This window comes from Eleutherodactylus coqui, chromosome 2, assembly GCF_035609145.1.
Source record: "Eleutherodactylus coqui strain aEleCoq1 chromosome 2, aEleCoq1.hap1, whole genome shotgun sequence".
Lineage (NCBI taxonomy): Eukaryota > Metazoa > Chordata > Amphibia > Anura > Eleutherodactylidae > Eleutherodactylus > Eleutherodactylus coqui.
Window position 1 is genome coordinate 317,800,239 of NC_089838.1, and position 20,480 is coordinate 317,820,718.

Sequence of the window (20,480 nt, forward strand, 5' to 3'; positions counted from 1 at the left end):
GCTTCTAGTGTTCTGAAGCACTGTTGTCAGCCCGTTGGTGCCCCAGCAACACAATTGCTTGGTTCTGCCACTGTATGTTATGAGCTTGATTCTGTGTCAATGTTAGGGGCTTGGTTTTGATATTGTGCCTATATACCAAGGCTGGTTCTGGTGCTATATTTATGTACTGAGCTTGGTTCTGGTATTGTGTCTATGTACTTAGTTTTGTCGTGGTGCTATATTTATGCTATGAGCCTGATTCTGGGCTTGATTCTAGTGCTGTATTGATGAACTGTGATTGGTTCTGGTGCTGCATTTATTTTATGAGCTTGGTTCTGGTATAATATTTTCACTCAGCTGTTCTAGTGTGGGTATACTGCTAACTTGTTTTCTGCAGAAGCAGAGTACAGGCAGACTTAATTTTAGTGCAATAATATATATATACATAGCGTTTTTCTTATGGGGCGAGAAAGGCCAAGAAAAATAAAGTGCAGGGTGCTGCCTAACCTGAGGACAGCACTGGCTACAATATGAGATACAACCCATGTAAAAGGGCAGCCATGTTTCTGTCGTGCCAGACAATACCTTCCAATGCATGTAGTATGAAGTTTAAAGAGGAGGACTTGTGACAGCCTGAAGCAGAAAAGATAATTTACTGATTTGCAAATTACAATATTCATCTAGAAACTTGTCCCAAAATGCAATTAAGAAAACTTTTTGCTGTCATTTGAAGTATTTTAGGTTTTCATACACATCTAATGCTAGGAAAGTGAGATGAGCAAATTTAGAGATATTAGTCAATTTAACGAGCATCTTCCTGTTATAGACCTCTACAAGGTCACATGACAGGATGCCCATGCAGAGGTAGTCCATAAGCATGAACACAGAAGTCCTGTAGTGCTTGAGTCTACACTCTACACATAGCAGGTGCCTTCAGGACCGTAGAGGTATTAGGATTTGATGTGGAGTAACAGCAGCTAGAGCGGTTACAACTACAGATGGGGTCCAATCTCCGTAGCCCCAACTGCTGCAGACAATGAGGTCCCCCTAATAGTTGTTCTTCGCTGTGTGCCGTGTGCAAGAAACGCGTGTGAGCATGCAGCTAGTACGCAATGACGTGTACTTGCTGCATGCTGCCAATCACCTTGCACTATATTGGCGTGTAAGCACGTGTAATACGCTCCAAGACAGAACGTGCTGTGATTTTTTGCTTCACGTATTTTGTGCAATTTGTGTAGCAGCCACATGGCAGCGCAAGCGAGATAGGTAAAGCGTATTACGTGCGCGAAACCTGCACGCATAGTACACTGTGACCATATGCTCATGTGAGCCCGGACTTAGGTAAAGCTGACACTGTGATTATGTCCTGGCTAGCGGCTGGCTATGTCTAGTGACAGGCTTTGGGGAATGGAAGAATCGTAGTCTCATCCTCCACTCCTAAATATTATGTCCACTTTCATAAGCAATTATTTTTTATTCCTCCCATGCATCTAAAATGAGAAATACAACTTTTCATTATATCTTAATTTATTATTTCCTACCATTTAGTGTCTGCAGCTGCTATACAAATCAATGTGTCTCCATGGTAACAGACTACAAACAAACCCAGTGTAGTGTAATCCTTCTGGCTTACTTCCTTTCATCTGTCTCCTACTTTTAATGTGCATTTGATAGGTAGGCAAGAAGTAGAGGAGAGATATAAGAGAGTATAACTGCCGGACCAGACTACGCAGGGTAGTTTTGTAGTCTGTTACCATGGAGACACATAGGTCTGCATAGGAGCTGTAGACACAAAACAGTAGGAAATATTGAGTGAATACTATTTGCAAATTTGCTTTGCTGTTCATGCACTGGAACAATAAAACCATTTGTTATAAAGGTGGGAGTCCCTCTTAGCATTACATGGGGTAAACGTTTGATCTGGAGTGTTGAGTTTACTAATACATTTCTTGAACTAATGTTACATGAATTCATTGAATATTTTCGGTCAGCTGGCAGCCAGGATCACACAGTGAGTGCGATGCGCCAGTTGTGCCATCTGAAGATAACAGTTTTAATTGAGTTTGTCAAAGGAAATCTCTGCTTTATGGAATATTAAAGGAAGGAAACTGCCGCCCTTGGTTGTTTGTGGTCCGGACAACAGTGCTTGCTGAGGACTTTGTCCCCGATGTTAATGAGGCTGGTCCCCGGATAGGGAGCAGTTCTGGTAACAGTGACTCAAATCAACAATTAAGCAGTAAAGAAGGTTAAAACTTGGGAAAAGTAGATTTTACCAAATACCTATTTTATTTTTCTGACTCCTATTATGTCTCGGAATCAAGCAACAATATCTATATACAATGTAATGCGTGTTGTCCTGTGCTCCCTGCTGCCCCCTGCTGCGTATTACAGTCAGTTGTGTTAGGCATCGGTCTCATCAGTGACAAAGACACCATTTAGAGCCTCCATCGCTGATTTCTGCAAAAATTCTAGGCAAAATAGTGCGGCATGTAGCGCTATTTGTATGTGAAAGGGTAAGAGTGCATAACGAAAGACAAAACCCATTATAGTCAATGGATTCCATCCAGCAGATGACAAAGTAGAGGTGACAGCAGCGGTCCGGTCTTGTCGTGTCGGAGGTCCCTAGTTTCCTTCACATGTATCCCCTTATGATGCATATCTAAAATTTTCTAAAATTTACAAGACATGAGGGTTGGCATAATTCATGTAATACTCCAGTATTGGGGCAGCAACATAGTAATAAAGAGATAGGTAATGTTTTATTGACATAGGATGCCAACCTTAAAATATGTATATAATGTACAAGAGATGTTGGTAGTTGCTGCTGAATGATATGCACAGAGTTGATCACACTGAGCATTGTGGGATACCGCGCATGCGCACCAGTTATACATGTACGCATAGTTGGAAGGGGCAAGTGCCATAATAGCCCAGGGTCCAGGTGGACATAACTACAGTTATGTTGTATGCCATTTTAACGTTTTGAGGAATAAAGGAGATATTTTAATCGCACTGTGCATGTTGTCACTCTACTTTGTCATCTACTGGAACAAGTGGGTCTTATTTGGATCAGACCTGGTATGGTGACTCTGCATCTTTACCTGTCCAGCCATATTCTGGTGAAAAATTGTGCTGCTGGCATCTTTCCTTTTTTGCATTTACTCGATTCCATCCAACGTCATATGGATATAATAATAATAAACTTTATATAACATCAACAGTTTGGATCAGGCACAGGAATATAACTTCTATAATACTGCTCCTATGTACAATAATATATCTACTATAATACTGCCTCATATGTACAAAAATATAACTACTATATTACTGCCCCCTATGTATAAGAATATAACTTCTATAATACTGCTCCTATGTACAAGAATATAACTACTATAATACTGCTCCCTATGTACAAGAATATAACTACTATAATACTGCTCCTATGTACAATAATATATCTACTATAATACTGCCCCCTATGTACAAGAATATAACTACTATAATACTGCTCCTATGTACAATAATATATCTACTATAATACTGCCTCATATGTACAAAAATATAACTACTATATTACTGCCCCCTATGTACAAGAATATAACTACTATAATACTACCTCCTATGTACAAGAATATAACTACTATAATACTGCCCCTATGTACAAGAATATACTATAATACTGCTGCCATGTACAAGAATATAACTACTATAATACTGCCTTCTATGTACAATAATATATCTACTATAATACTGCCTTCTATGTACAAGAATATAACTACTATAATACTGCCCCCTATGTACAAGAATATAACTATTATAATACTGCCCCTATGTACAAGAATATAACTACTATAATACGGCCTCATATGTACAAAAATATAACTACTATATTACTGCCCCCTATGTACAAGAATATAACTACTATAATACTGCCTCCCATGTACTAGAATATAGCTACTATAATACTGCCCCCTATGTACAAGAATATAACTACTATAATACTGCCTCTATGTACAAGAATATACTAAAATACTGCTGCCATGTACAAGAATATAACTACTATAATACTGCCTCCTATGTACAAGAATATAACTACTATAATACTGCCTCCTATGTACAAGAATATAACTACTATAATACTGCCCCCTATGTACAAGAATATAACTACTATAATACTGCCTCTATGTACAAGAATATACTAAAATACTGCTGCCATGTACAAGAATATAACTACTATATTACTGCCCCCTATGTACAAGAATATAACTACTATAATACTGCCCGCTATGAACAAGAATATAACTATTATAATACTGCCTGCTATGTACAAGAATATAACTACTATAATACTGCCCCCTATGTACAAGAATATAACTACTATAATACTGCCCCCTATGTACAAGAATATATCTACTATAATACTGCCCCCTATGTACAAGAATATAACTACTATAATACTGCTCCTATGTACAATAATATGTCTACTATAATACTGCTCCTATGTACAAGAATATAACTACTATAATACTGCCCCCTATGTACAAGAATATAACTACTATAATACTGCCCCCTATGTGCAAGAATATATCTACTATAATACTGCCCCCTATGTACAAGAATATAACTACTATAATACTGCCTCCTATGTACAAGAATATAACTACTATAATACTGCCCCCATGTACAAGAATATAACTATTATAATACTGCCTGCTATGTACAAGAATATAACTACTATAACACTGCCCCTATGTACAAGAATATAACTACTATAATACAGCCCCTATGTACAAGAATATAACTACTATAATACTGCCTCCTACGTACAAGAATATAACTACTATAATACTGCCCCCTATGTACAAGAATGTATATACTATAATACTGCCCCCTAGGTACAAGAATATAACTACTATAATACTGCCCCCTATGTACAAGAATATAACTACTATAATACTGCCCCCTATGTACAAGAATATAACTACTATAATACTGCCTCCTATGTACAAGAATGTATATACTATAATACTGCTCCTATGTACAAGAATATAACTACTATAATACTGCCTGCTATGTACAAGAATATAACTACTATAATAATGCCCCCATGTACAAGAATATAACTACTATAATACTGCCCCCTATGTACAGGAATATAACTACTATAATACTGCCCCCTATGTACAGGAATATAACTACTATAATACTGCCCCCTATGTACAAGAATATAACTACTATAATACTGCTCCTATGTACAAGAATATAACTACTATAATACTGCCTGCTATGTACAAGAATAGAACTCCTATAATACTGCCCCTATGTACAAGAATGTATATACTATAATACTGCTCCTATGTACAAGAATATAACTACTATAATACTGCCTGCTATGTACAAGAATATAACTACTATAATAATGCCCCCATGTACAAGAATATAACTACTATAATACTGGCCCCTATGTACAGGAATATAACTACTATAATACTGCCCCCTATGTACAAGAATATAACTACTATAATACTGCCCCCTATGTACAAGAATATAACTACTATAATACTGCCCCCTATGTACAAGAATATAACTTCTATAATACTGCTCCTATTTACAATAATATATCTACTATAATACTGCCTCATATGTACAAAAATATAACTACTATATTACTGCCCCCTATGTACAAGAATATAACTACTATAATACTACCTCCTATGTACAAGAATATAACTACTATAATACTGCCCCTATGTACAAGAATATACTATAATACTGCTGCCATGTACAAGAATATAACTACTATAATACTGCCTTCTATGTACAATAATATATCTACTATAATACTGCCTTCTATGTACAAGAATATAACTACTATAATACTGCCCCCTATGTACAAGAATATAACTATTATAATACTGCCCCTATGTACAAGAATATAACTACTATAATACGGCCTCATATGTACAAAAATATAACTACTATAATACTGCCTGCTATGTACAAGAATATAACTACTATAATAATGCCCCCATGTACAAGAATATAACTACTATAATACTGCCCCCTATGTACAGGAATATAACTACTATAATACTGCCCCCTATGTACAGGAATATAACTACTATAATACTGCCCCCTATGTACAAGAAAATAACTACTATAATACTGCCTCCCATGTACTAGAATATAACTACTATAATACTGCCCCCTATGTACAAGAATATAACTACTATAATACTGCCTCTATGTACAAGAATATACTAAAATACTGCTGCCATGTACAAGAATATAACTACTATAATACTGCCTCCTATGTACAAGAATATAACTACTATAATACTGCCTCCTATGTACAAGAATATAACTACTATAATACTGCCTCCTATGTACAAGAATATAACTACTATAATACTGCCTCTATGTACAAGAATATACTAAAATACTGCTGCCATGTACAAGAATATAACTACTATATTACTGCCCCCTATGTACAAGAATATAACTACTATAATACTGCCCGCTATGAACAAGAATATAACTATTATAATACTGCCTGCTATGTACAAGAATATAACTACTATAATACTGCCCCCTATGTACAAGAATATAACTACTATAATACTGCCCCCTATGTACAAGAATATATCTACTATAATACTGCCCCCTATGTACAAGAATATATCTACTATAATACTGCCCCCTATGTACAAGAATATAACTACTATAATACTGCTCCTATGTACAATAATATGTCTACTATAATACTGCTCCTATGTACAAGAATATAACTACTATAATACTGCCCCTATGTACAAGAATATAACTACTATAATACTGCCCCCTATGTGCAAGAATATATCTACTATAATACTGCCCCCTATGTACAAGAATATAACTACTATAATACTGCCTCCTATGTACAAGAATATAACTACTATAATACTGCCCCCATGTACAAGAATATAACTATTATAATACTGCCTGCTATGTACAAGAATATAACTACTATAATACTGCCCCTATGTACAAGAATATAACTACTATAATACAGCCCCTATGTACAAGAATATAACTACTATAATACTGCCTCCTACGTACAAGAATATAACTACTATAATACTGCCCCCTATGTACAAGAATGTATATACTATAATACTGCCCCTATGTACAAGAATGTATATACTATAATACTGCTCCTATGTACAAGAATATAACTACTATAATACTGCCTGCTATGTACAAGAATATAACTACTATAATAATGCCCCCATGTACAAGAATATAACTACTATAATACTGCCCCCTATGTACAGGAATATAACTACTATAATACTGCCCCCTATGTACAGGAATATAACTACTATAATACTGCCCCCTATGTACAAGAATATAACTACTATAATACTGCTCCTATGTACAAGAATATAACTACTATAATACTGCCTGCTATGTACAAGAATATAACTCCTATAATACTGCCCCTATGTACAAGAATGTATATACTATAATACTGCTCCTATGTACAAGAATATAACTACTATAATACTGCCTGCTATGTACAAGAATATAACTACTATAATAATGCCCCCATGTACAAGAATATAACTACTATAATACTGTCCCCTATGTACAGGAATATAACTACTATAATACTGCCCCCTATGTACAGGAATATAACTACTATAATACTGCCCCCTATGTACAAGAATATAACTACTATAATACTGCCCCCTATGTACAAGAATATAACTACTATAATACTGCCCCCTATGTACAAGAATATAACTACTATAATACTGCCCCCTATGTACAAGAATATAACTACTATAATACGGCCCCCTATGTACAAGAATATAACTACTATAATACTGCCCCCTGTGTACAAGAATATAACAACTATAATACTGCCTCCTGTGTACAAGAATATAACTACTATAATACTGCCTCCTATGTACAAGAATATAACTACTATAATACTGCCCCCTGTGTACAAGAATATAACTACTATAATACTGCCTCCTGTGTACAAGAATATAACTACTATAATACTGCCTCCTATGTACAAGAATATAACTACTATAATACTGCCCCCTATGTACAAGAATATAACTACTATAATACTGCCCTCTATGTACAAGAATATAACTACTATAATACTGCCCCCTATGTACAAGAATATAACTACTATAATACTGCCCTCTATGTACAAGAATATAACTACTATAATACTGCCTCCTATGTACAAGAATATAACTACTATAATACTGCCTCCTATGTACAAGAATATAACTACTATAATACTGCCCCCTATGTACAAGAATATAACTACTATAATACTGCCCTCTATGTACAAGAATATAACTACTATAATACTGCCTCCTATGTACAAGAATATAACTACTATAATACTGCCTCCTATGTACAAGAATATAACTACTATAATACTGCCCCCTATGTACAAGAATATAACTACTATAATACTGCCTCCTATGTACAAGAACATAACTACTATAATACTGCTCCTATGTACAAGAATATAACTACTATAATACTGCCTCCTATGTACAAGAATATAACTACTATAGTACTGCTCCCTATATACAAGAATATAACTACTATAATACTGCCCCCTATGTACAAGAACATAACTACTATAATACTGCTCCTATGTACAAGAATATAACTACTATAATACTGCCTCCTGTGTACAAGAATATAACTACTATAATACTGCCCCCTATGTACAAGAATATAACTACTATAATACTGCTCCTATGTACAATAATATGTCTACTATAATACTGCTCCTATGTACAAGAATATAACTACTATAATACTGCCCCTATGTACAAGAATATAACTACTATAATACTGCCCCCTATGTGCAAGAATATATCTACTATAATACTGCCCCCTATGTACAAGAATATAACTACTATAATACTGCCTCCTATGTACAAGAATATAACTACTATAATACTGCCCCCATGTACAAGAATATAACTATTATAATACTGCCTGCTATGTACAAGAATATAACTACTATAATACTGCCCCTATGTACAAGAATATAACTACTATAATACAGCCCCTATGTACAAGAATATAACTACTATAATACTGCCTCCTACGTACAAGAATATAACTACTATAATACTGCCCCCTATGTACAAGAATGTATATACTATAATACTGCCCCTATGTACAAGAATGTATATACTATAATACTGCTCCTATGTACAAGAATATAACTACTATAATACTGCCTGCTATGTACAAGAATATAACTACTATAATAATGCCCCCATGTACAAGAATATAACTACTATAATACTGCCCCCTATGTACAGGAATATAACTACTATAATACTGCCCCCTATGTACAGGAATATAACTACTATAATACTGCCCCCTATGTACAAGAATATAACTACTATAATACTGCTCCTATGTACAAGAATATAACTACTATAATACTGCCTGCTATGTACAAGAATATAACTCCTATAATACTGCCCCTATGTACAAGAATGTATATACTATAATACTGCTCCTATGTACAAGAATATAACTACTATAATACTGCCTGCTATGTACAAGAATATAACTACTATAATAATGCCCCCATGTACAAGAATATAACTACTATAATACTGTCCCCTATGTACAGGAATATAACTACTATAATACTGCCCCCTATGTACAGGAATATAACTACTATAATACTGCCCCCTATGTACAAGAATATAACTACTATAATACTGCCCCCTATGTACAAGAATATAACTACTATAATACTGCCCCCTATGTACAAGAATATAACTACTATAATACTGCCCCCTATGTACAAGAATATAACTACTATAATACGGCCCCCTATGTACAAGAATATAACTACTATAATACTGCCCCCTGTGTACAAGAATATAACAACTATAATACTGCCTCCTGTGTACAAGAATATAACTACTATAATACTGCCTCCTATGTACAAGAATATAACTACTATAATACTGCCCCCTGTGTACAAGAATATAACTACTATAATACTGCCTCCTGTGTACAAGAATATAACTACTATAATACTGCCTCCTATGTACAAGAATATAACTACTATAATACTGCCCCCTATGTACAAGAATATAACTACTATAATACTGCCCTCTATGTACAAGAATATAACTACTATAATACTGCCCCCTATGTACAAGAATATAACTACTATAATACTGCCCTCTATGTACAAGAATATAACTACTATAATACTGCCTCCTATGTACAAGAATATAACTACTATAATACTGCCTCCTATGTACAAGAATATAACTACTATAATACTGCCCCCTATGTACAAGAATATAACTACTATAATACTGCCCTCTATGTACAAGAATATAACTACTATAATACTGCCTCCTATGTACAAGAATATAACTACTATAATACTGCCTCCTATGTACAAGAATATAACTACTATAATACTGCCCCCTATGTACAAGAATATAACTACTATAATACTGCCTCCTATGTACAAGAACATAACTACTATAATACTGCTCCTATGTACAAGAATATAACTACTATAATACTGCCTCCTATGTACAAGAATATAACTACTATAGTACTGCTCCCTATATACAAGAATATAACTACTATAATACTGCCCCCTATGTACAAGAACATAACTACTATAATACTGCTCCTATGTACAAGAATATAACTACTATAATACTGCCTCCTGTGTACAAGAATATAACTACTATAATACTGCCTCCTATGTACAAGAATATAACTACTATAATACTGCCCCCTGTGTACAAGAATATAACTACTATAATACTGCCTCCTGTGTACAAGAATATAACTACTATAATACTGCCTCCTATGTACAAGAATATAACTACTATAATACTGCCCCTATGTACAAGAATATAACTACTATAATACTGCCCCCTATGTACAAGAATATAACTACTATAATACTGCCTCCTATGTACAAGAATATAACTACTATAATTTTTGAGATGTGGCTTTAGGTTGAGCATTGGGTAGTAGTGATGGATCTGTCAGCCTCCTTACAGTACAGACCTGTAGAATGTGCCGTCATCATAGTATTATGCTATGTAAGTTTGGCATTGATGCTGCTTCTGCATTCCGCACACCACGCTTCCGCAGGATGTGACATCATTCATGTTATTTATGTTAGTCGTCTATATAATTTGTTGGCTGCATGATGTCAGTCAATCTGCAGGATTTGGTCCCTTGACCTCACGGGGAGGTTGTGGTGCTGTATAGCCTGCGGCGGTACGTCATATGTGGGTTGTGCTGTAAACATTATGCAGTTCAGCACAGACCTATGGAGGTTTTATCCGCACAACATTCACCTGACTTTAGATGCCGCAGTTCAGAAAGAAGTTGTTATGGAGCGCAGTACCAATGGAGCCGCAATGGTCAAGTAATACCAGACACGGCCCATGGGCCAGAGTGGTGTTTGTGATATAGGGACTGGTAGGCTGTCAGCTATTTTGCGTGCGTGTCAGGTCTTGGGCCTATCTCAGCTTCCATTTTATATTAACCCATTCAGGCCTGGCTATAGTGTCATCCATTGTGTGTGTAGTTAGATTGCTTGTGTAATCCTTCAGATGCCCTTCCCCCCATTTACTCACTTCTTCCCGTTGATATTCACATTTAGAAAGGCCATTGTCTCACCTTTCCCTGGACAGGAGCTGTGATGTGAGTAAATAACCCCTTTCTTCTCCCACCCGAACCTGTTGCTGTAGAATGAACATGAGTAAACCACATTGTGTGACCATGTACTTGTTAATGAAGTCTAAGGAAAATCATTCAGCTAACAGCTGGCTTCTCACAGACACTCCGGAGCTGAAATTCAGATTAGGGAAAAATCTTTTAATAAAGATTACTGGTTGTGTGACGTTCTGTGACACTTAATACGAATTATATTATATATTCCCGATCGGATGATCTCTTGCGGAAATATGGCCGAAAAATTTAATTGGGTTTCCATCAAAGTGGGCTCCGCATACATTTAACACAGCGCTTGGTGATGTCGAAAGAAGGCCGAAGAATGTGTGGTCCGAGGAGACCTTAAAGCAGAGGGTTTTCCTCTCCCATGTATCAGACTTCAGAGATATGCCTTGGCATAAGGCTGCTCGCGTTTGCTTCAGTAACTCTGCACGAATCAGAATCTTGGGCCGGATATCCCATATCTGGTATCTTTCATTTATTTTTCTCCTTGTTTTATTTTAAAATACTGTCTTGTTGTGTATGCCTGTATATATATATTTGCACTGCTAGTTTTCTTTAGAATAAATTTGCAATTTATTAGTTAAACCTTGTCCATTTTAAAACGAACCATAAACTCTGAAGATTGTGTTCATAATTCATAGTCTCTGTTCCAGCTTACCTTTCGAAGTTGGTGGTGGCAGCGTGTATATATGAGCGGCATTGTGGAGTGCTGGAGTGCGTTAGGCCGGATCAGGAGTGATTTGTGCTTTCGGTTTGCATGTGGCAGGACCCCGTGAAAGCTGGTTACAAATCCACCTGTAGTCTGGTGACTCTGAGTGATCGGACTCACGGTTAGCGCGATCTCTCTCTCTCCTCCCGATCCGTGACAGTGCTGTTTTTTGCTGATATTCCTGTAATCTTATCTGATAACATTATGGAGGAAATTTAGCTAAGCCCAACATTTCTTGCAGTGGGTTTACTACAATTACCCCAGGCGCGCAATGCGCTGAATATATAAAGAGGCGTAAGCCTTTTCATGTATTTGGCGCATTCCCTGGCCGCTCTGTGCACTTAGACAGAAATGTACACCAGGTCTGGTATATCATATGGTGGAAAAATGGAGTAAAGCGCCCAGCGATCGTACCAGTTGAAGGGACTTAAAACTTCTAGTTGGTTTTGTCATTATTTGTTATGTAATGGATGTAGTCAATTGTTCTCTGTAATCAGTCATCGATCTTGTAACTGATGCCCAATACCACAATGGCAGGAGACTCACAGTGCTGCCCCCGGAGTGCACAGATGACAAGTCCTCCAGGTCTGTATATCCACTATACGTCTCTGATCCCCATTCCTACACCAGTAGTGGTAAGTAACCCCTTCCTGGTCCTCGTTTGGACCCTACGTACATTGCTGCAAATCTGTAAAGCGACCTTCCGGTTTTGTTAAACAATGTTGTCCTGAGAGCGCCAAGGACAGTTATGGTTCCTGCTGTTAGTGTTTTGTGCTGATCCACCGGTTCTGGGTTTCATTTTCTGCTGTCTGAAACAATCTTCAAACTACCTCTTCTCCACAGTGCAGTGGTAGGGGTAGACTACCAATGTGCTATACCTGCTCTCTGATAGGTCAGCACTGCTCACTTGATCAGTGCTGACCAATCACAGGGCAGTGCACAGTGTGCATAGCATAGATAGAAAACTGCAGTGGCCATGTTCGTGCCAGGACAGAATGTTGCCCTTAAATTGAAGGGTAGTTTAAGTATGCCAACATAGGGTAGGGTGTTATGTGTTGTTTGCAGCAGGGCTCACTCAGCCCAAGCCCCCTGGATCCTCATCCTTAGTGATTTTGCATCTTTTTCTGGTTTCAGCAAATGTTGGATTCTGCGCATCAGCCATATAATGGTAGTGTAGTAATTCTGAGCCACACAGAGCTCCAATCATGTCCGGCACCGGTTACACTATCTCCAGACTGAACCCTTCCATTGTACTTCTACTATCCAGCCCGACTTTCCATCATCTATGCAGAAATCCTCATAGGAATGGAAAGTGGTAAAGTACCATATGGGTGAGACCTCCTTGTTCTCCGCTTCGCATAACTTCCATCCCTATCAGTCTTTTAAACTGAATAGAAAACCGCCGCTGTTGGCGTAAACGTTACACCGTTGTTCATTGCCCACAGATCTAGTAAAACAGAAGTCGCTCTCCTGAAGTTAGAGCCAGAGACACTTTCAATTCTTATATAAATTATTATTGTATCCAGTATTATCCAAAAAGTAATAAATGAGCAAATCAGTGCACCATATTGTCCTCACGGGGACGGGCGGCCATTGTCCTATACTTCGGGTCAATACTATGCAAACTGGATGAGAAGTCTGTATCTTACAGTGCAAACCACAGTGAGCACCACATGGATAGAGCCTACATCCCATACACCACAGATCTTGTAGGACGGGTCAAACAAATTACTTCACCATATCTGAGAGCTTATAGGACAAGCGAAAGATCCATCCCTGGTAATGTATCCTGTCCATAGATAAGGAAGATTCTCCCTTATTGTAAATAGCACCTCCACTCTACAGATGTTACCTGTGCTAGTGGTCACACCAAGTGTGGGTGACCATCGTATCTAACTCAAGGTGACGAGCTACCGACTAGGGCGATTGGGATGTAGTCATTGGAATAGGATTAGTCAATTACTGTTCAGACCAAAGATGGCAGAAAAACCTTAATCTTGTACCTACTGCTTCAAAAAAAAAAATTGAGCAGCCCACAAAATGTCCAAATAGGGTCAGACAGCCTCCCGAAAGACCTAAACGGGATCACACTTGTGCAACAGAAGCCAAAGTAGTATCAGACTAGACAACCAAAAGCCCAAACAGGGTTACATTGGTCCACCAGAGAATCCTCCAAGTCCAGCTGTGGATAACAGAGAGGACCAACCGTTGGGTTTATCACTTTTTTGGGTTCACAAATAACCTCTTGGTTTTGGCTTTTGACTTGGCGAGTTTAGGAGGCCAATATTGCCCATTCCATCCAGAGCAGATATCTTAAGCTTCCTTTCATCTTTGGCAGTTTAAAATGTTCTTCAACCAAAACCCATTACCTCCTCTGCGGTTGGCATGAAGTGTCTTTCATACCCAGAAGTAATGACAGGAGCCTTTATCAGTACAGGCGATGGTGCTGGTGATGGTGTTGGTGGTGACGGTGTTGGTGGCCGAGGTGGAGGCTCCATCTCTTCCACTACTGCAATGAGTGGGTTGAGGGAAACCTGTAATATAGGCATATATATGATATTAGATGGAAAATCTCTAATGGTTAATGATATAAACCTACACAGATGTGGCAATAATGTTTAGATTTACATTCACATTTGACCCAAACCAGCAAGAAAATTCCACCTTAAGTAATGCACTCCCATGTTATAGACCTTTCCAGGACGGAGGAGCTGGGGAGCCCTGTGAGTGTCCAAACCCCTTGGGCAATGTTTGGAGGTTTTTAATCTCGCAATTCCAATGTCTGACCTTTGGGGGCACTGCTCAAAGATTTCTCAGGATATCTAATTTCATTGGTTCTTACCGGAATCTCTGAGCAGCAGCACAGTAGTTTGCAGACTCTACATGCCCCCTGCATTCTAGAACTGGTCCAGCTTCTTTAGGATATACCTCAAGATTATTTAAGTGAAGTACTGTTTAAGGTGGACTTATTTCTTTAGCTGCCGGTGATAGTGGCATACACCATCTGGACTCATCTGATGCCTTGTGCCCCTTGCCTGAAGCCGGTCATTCGGGGAGTAATATCTATCCAGTCCTCTTCTTTTCTTCTGGGGATATTATAATGACCCGGTGAATGGGGAAGATGGGGGTCGATAAGATTGTCTATACTTGATTTTTATGACCAGTTCAATTGATTCCCCTCTCCATTAAATAAGTGCCACCCATGGCAGGCCTTACCTACGGGCGACCCTTGCAGTCGTGCAGAACGCCGGCCACTAATTTGTAGGAGGAGCACCAGATCAATGTAGGCTGGGGCAGTCATCCTCCTCAGGCACGCCCTGCCAGATGATCTTCTTTCTGTGTGGCAGCATCTTGTAGAGCTACAGGAATCATTCTCCTCCATGCTCTGTCTCCTCCCCTCTGATTATCCAAGGCGCTGCCATTTGGCATCTTTACAACACAGTTGCTTAGTTCTGCTACTGTACTTATGTTTCAAGTTTGTTTCTGGTGTTGTTTTTATGTACTGAGCTTGGTTCTGGGGCTATACTTGTTAGGAGTTTGTTTCTGGTGCTGTATTTGTGTCATGATCTTGATTCTGGTGCTGAGCTTGGTTCTGGTAAATTATTTATTTACTGAGCTGTTTTGGGGTCAGTTGCCATTTTCATGCTTCCTGCACAAGCAGAATACAGGCAAACTGCCTGTAAATGTAATATATTGTTTTTTTTCTATATCAGTGGGCAGTGGATGGGGTGCCAACAAAATTTCTGCACAGGGTGCCATCTAACCTAAGGCCAACACTGGTGCCACCATCTTATCACAGGGGTGAAAGCCCACATTCTGGCACCATCTTCCATGTATGAAGTTATATACATATAGAAGTGCATGAAACATGGCGACTACACCTCTCTGCTTCTATCATCGCTATTGACTTCAGAGCTGCAGCGTTACAATCCATCATCGCAAGGACTTGATTCCAGGGAGTTAGAGAGGACAAATAGTTTTGACTGTTTCCTAAACAAGCGGAGAACGTCACCGTCCCCTCCCTTCCCTCCACATCCTCAAAGTCTGCATTTTGTCAATCCTGTCTGACACTTGCTGGGACAATAAAACGCGTGAGTCAGCATTACATATGAGGGAAGTGGGTGGATAATGGCAGACGTCTGCTTATTTGCTGTCTCCCAGCACGGCCAGCTGAGTAGCCAACACTCCCCATACAGAACCCACATCAGCTGATGATGCAGAACCCGTGGTGTCCTGTGAGTTTAAAGCACCGCCATTTAAACATTAACTTTGGCAGGGAGCCCTTTGTCATTTATTTAGTGTATGTCAGTACTCTACCTAGCTGTTCCAGCCCAGTGTAGGAGGGGGCGCTATTCTAGTCTATATATCGGTACTCTACCTAGCTGTTCCAGCCCAGTGTAGGAGGGGGCGCTATTCTAGTCTATATATCAGTACTCTACCTAGCTGTTCCAGCCCAGTGTAGGAGGGGGCGCTATTCTAGTCTATATATCAGTACTCTACCTAGCTGTTTCAGTCAAGTGTAGGAGGGGGCGCTATTCTAGTCTATATATCAGTACTCTACCTAGCTGTTCCAGTGAAGTGTAGGAGGGGGCGCTATTCTAGTCTATATATCAGTACTCTACATAGCTGTTCCAGTGAAGTGTAGGAGGGGGCGCTATTCTAGTCTATATATCAGTACTCTACATAGCTGTTCCAGTGAAGTGTAGGAGGGGGCGCTATTCTAGTCTATATATCAGTACTCTACATAGCTGTTCCAGTGAAGTGTAGGAGGGGGCGCTATTCTAGTCTATATATCAGTACTCTACATAGCTGTTCCAGTGAAGTGTAGGAGGGGGCGCTATTCTAGTCTATATATCAGTACTCTACATAGCTGTTCCAGTGAAGTGTAGGAGGGGCACTATTCTAGTCTGTATATAACAGCAGGGCTGTCCAGCCTGTTGCAGTATGTATTGTCACATAGGCAGAACCAACCACTGAATGGTCATTGAACTCCGAGTGCCAACAGTGAAGGCAAGCATTATTTTTATACAAATGGCCAATACTATTCTCTCTCCACAAATGCACCCTATGGGAGCCCTAGGCGTGAAGTGTTATCACTTGTGAAGTCATCACTTGTGAAGTCGTCTTTACATCCACCATTATTTGCTAATATACTGTATCTTTATGCCAGTCGGAGCTTTGCTTTACTGATACATAGGGTCAAATCCACTGCATAGACAACGGAGGAGTTTATTATTGCCTTTGGGGCAGTGTTCCGGCTAAAAAAAAACGTTGCAAAGTTGCATGACGCATTTGTTCAAAAATGCAAAAACTTTTTTCTCCGCACTTCATTTTAAAAATTGGCAATTGCTTAGCAAAAGGGTTGGGGTCTCTTACAACCCGGCATATTGACTATAATGTACATCAGAAATTGTCACAAATCTACTCCAGATTATAGACAGAAATTGAATTTTGTGGTACACAGATGGCTAAAATTTGGCACACCTTACTCTAGCAAAGCTTTTGATTAACAATGGTGTATCAAACCAAACACTAGTCTTAATAAATCCCCCCTTCCCCATAGACATTCATGATACAATTCTGACTGCCTGCAGCCACCACTAGAGGGAGCTTCCAGTATATGTTTTTATTCTGAAGTTCAGTTGTATAAACAGTATAAAATTAGTGTAGCGATTTCAGGCACTAGGGTGGAGCCTCTGGTGTAGTAGCCGCAGAACTGGAGAGTAGTCAGGGAAGAGCCAAGAGTCAGCAACGGGAGGAATCAGTTCAATAGCAGAGGAGCAGGCAGAAGTAGAGCTTGATTAAGGCTTGGAGCACAATAATCACGCAAGGTACTGGAGGAAGTTCCAGGCTTTTATAGGAAGTCCAATTAACAAGTAGAGTGGAGCCAAAATCAGGGGTACAAGAATAAGGCTAAGTTTCAGTAAGGGAACTGTCCAAGGGCTGGATAGCTCAGTGGAGAAAGCTGCCAAGCAGAGAGCAGGAGATCCTGGGTTCGCGTGCTGGCAATTAGTGGCACGCTCCACTGATTGTAAACTGGCCCCATCCCAAATTCTATGGAGTAGAAAACTAGGGAGATGGGCACTGTGTGCTCTCTGCACAGCATAACTACTCCCTCCCACAATACACTACAGCTCCATTATGTTCTACTCAATAGTGTTCAACCGGTGGCTGGAAGTTCAAGAGTGGGGGTCCAGCAAATGGTTCATCGGGTGGGATAGGAACAGGTCACTATTACTCAATGTGGCAATAGAATGGGGCACTGTTAATCAATGGGGCCACAATGGGTTCACTATGATTTAATGGAGCCACAAAGGCAGTATGACTTAATAGGGACACAGAGAGGACATTAATACTTAATGGGGCGATGAAAGGAACATTATGACATAATGCAAGACAAATAGTATATAGAGAGCGCCTCAGGGATCTGGTACCAACGGTGTGCATTTCTCGAGATGCAGTATAGGGGTGGCAATGAAAAGCCGCATTATTTCCACAGGGTCTTCACATGGGTCACTCCAATCCTCTTGACATCAAAAGGAGAGCTGCAGAAACACTGGGGGTTCTTAAAATAAGAGCTCCCCCAGATAGAAAATAACACAGACATAGTACCCCTTCTGTGACCCCATTATTACTATGAGTTTTGCACTCTCCCCATCCTGCTACAGAGTAGGGTGGGCAGAGAGGAGTCATGACTGTAAGAAGTGTTCATGGTGGTCTTGGACCAAATAGAGAAGAAAAACAAGTTGGATATCACTAGCCAGAGAAGACGTCACCTGTGATCACTGGAGGTAACTGGACTGTAATCCTGATCGCTGTGTATAGCTGCTCTCTCACTTTTATATGGTGACTGCATTATTTAGAGTTATACTAGAGCATAAATATTTTCTTATATATATATTTTGGGTGGAGAGGAGCCAAAGCCATAACTTGCTATGGGACACAGTGGGTTTTAGGAACGCTTCTATACTATTTACAATAAGCACCAAAGCTCCCTCTAGTGGTGGCTGCAGGAAGACAGGTTTCATCATTTAACTATACCAGAATAGGATATTGAACTCTGTCAGAAAAATGGAGCTCTGACCTCTATAATGTTATATTTAGGCCCTGTTCAAACTAGCTTCAGGACTCCCATCCATAATGCAACCGTGACACGTAAGATGGATCCATCTTCAAACCGTTCCAAACTAATTGACCTAAAATGGGGTTTTTAAGCTATTTGTTGAGTTTACATTATTTTTGATGGTAAGAATAATGCTAAGAGCACAAAATTTGAGATGAAGATTACACATTTTATGTCATAGATGTTACTCTACCTGCTGGGGTTGCCACGTGTTGCCACTGGAGGCCTTAAAGAGTTTCTTAAATTTGTCTTCAGGTTTGGGGATTTTTGGCCAAACTTGAATTTTACAGTCACAGAAACACAGAACTGCTCCACCGACAAAGAGTATGTGGCCGACCACGGCTACTATGAGCCACACACGGTGACGATCTCCTGGTTTTGGAAATGTAAAGGACATGCTCAGGTGTGAGGACGCAATGTCAAATAACAGATACTGAATCAGCAGAGAACTTTTTGTGTATCAACCTGTTTGGAAAGTCTTGTGGGGACTTCGTTCTCCTTCTCCTGCTTTAGTAGATGCCGTCATCCAGATGGTGTATAAAGTGCCAGACAGCAGTCCTGAAAGGGTCTTGTTCCCACTCCCATTAGATACTAAGACAAACCATTCATAGTATTACATGCAGTCATAAAGTGACAAGATCAGTGCAAATATATAATAAAGAGGGTTGTGTTATAAACGAGTTGGTAAGAGTTAGAAGTAGCAGTGATGGTAACCACCTACGGTGTTATTTATGCAATAGAGATTAGAAACATGAAGGGAACCTGTGAGGTGTTAATGCTGATGGCCTCTGTATATGAAAGGGAACAATAATGGGCACCTACATGACGCCAACCATATCTCTTAATATCTTTTGTTATTATAATTTGGTATAAGTGATGTAAAATAAAAGTGAGAAGTACCCA

General features: G+C 38.9%; 1 protein-coding gene across 1 annotated transcript in view; it reads right to left on the minus strand.

The window, feature by feature from the left end:
* Nucleotides 1-13,946: 13,946 nt before the first annotated feature.
* IL27RA (interleukin 27 receptor subunit alpha) overlaps nt 13,947-20,480 on the minus strand; it is a 43,331-nt gene continuing 36,797 nt past the window's right edge. The window contains exons 12-14 of the mRNA XM_066593724.1: nt 20,043-20,168; nt 19,771-19,949; nt 13,947-14,988 (exon numbers count right to left, since the gene is read on the minus strand). Of these exons, the coding sequence (XP_066449821.1) occupies nt 14,806-14,988; nt 19,771-19,949; nt 20,043-20,168 (488 nt within the window). The 3' untranslated portion in view covers nt 13,947-14,805. The remainder of the gene's footprint in view (nt 14,989-19,770; nt 19,950-20,042; nt 20,169-20,480) is intronic.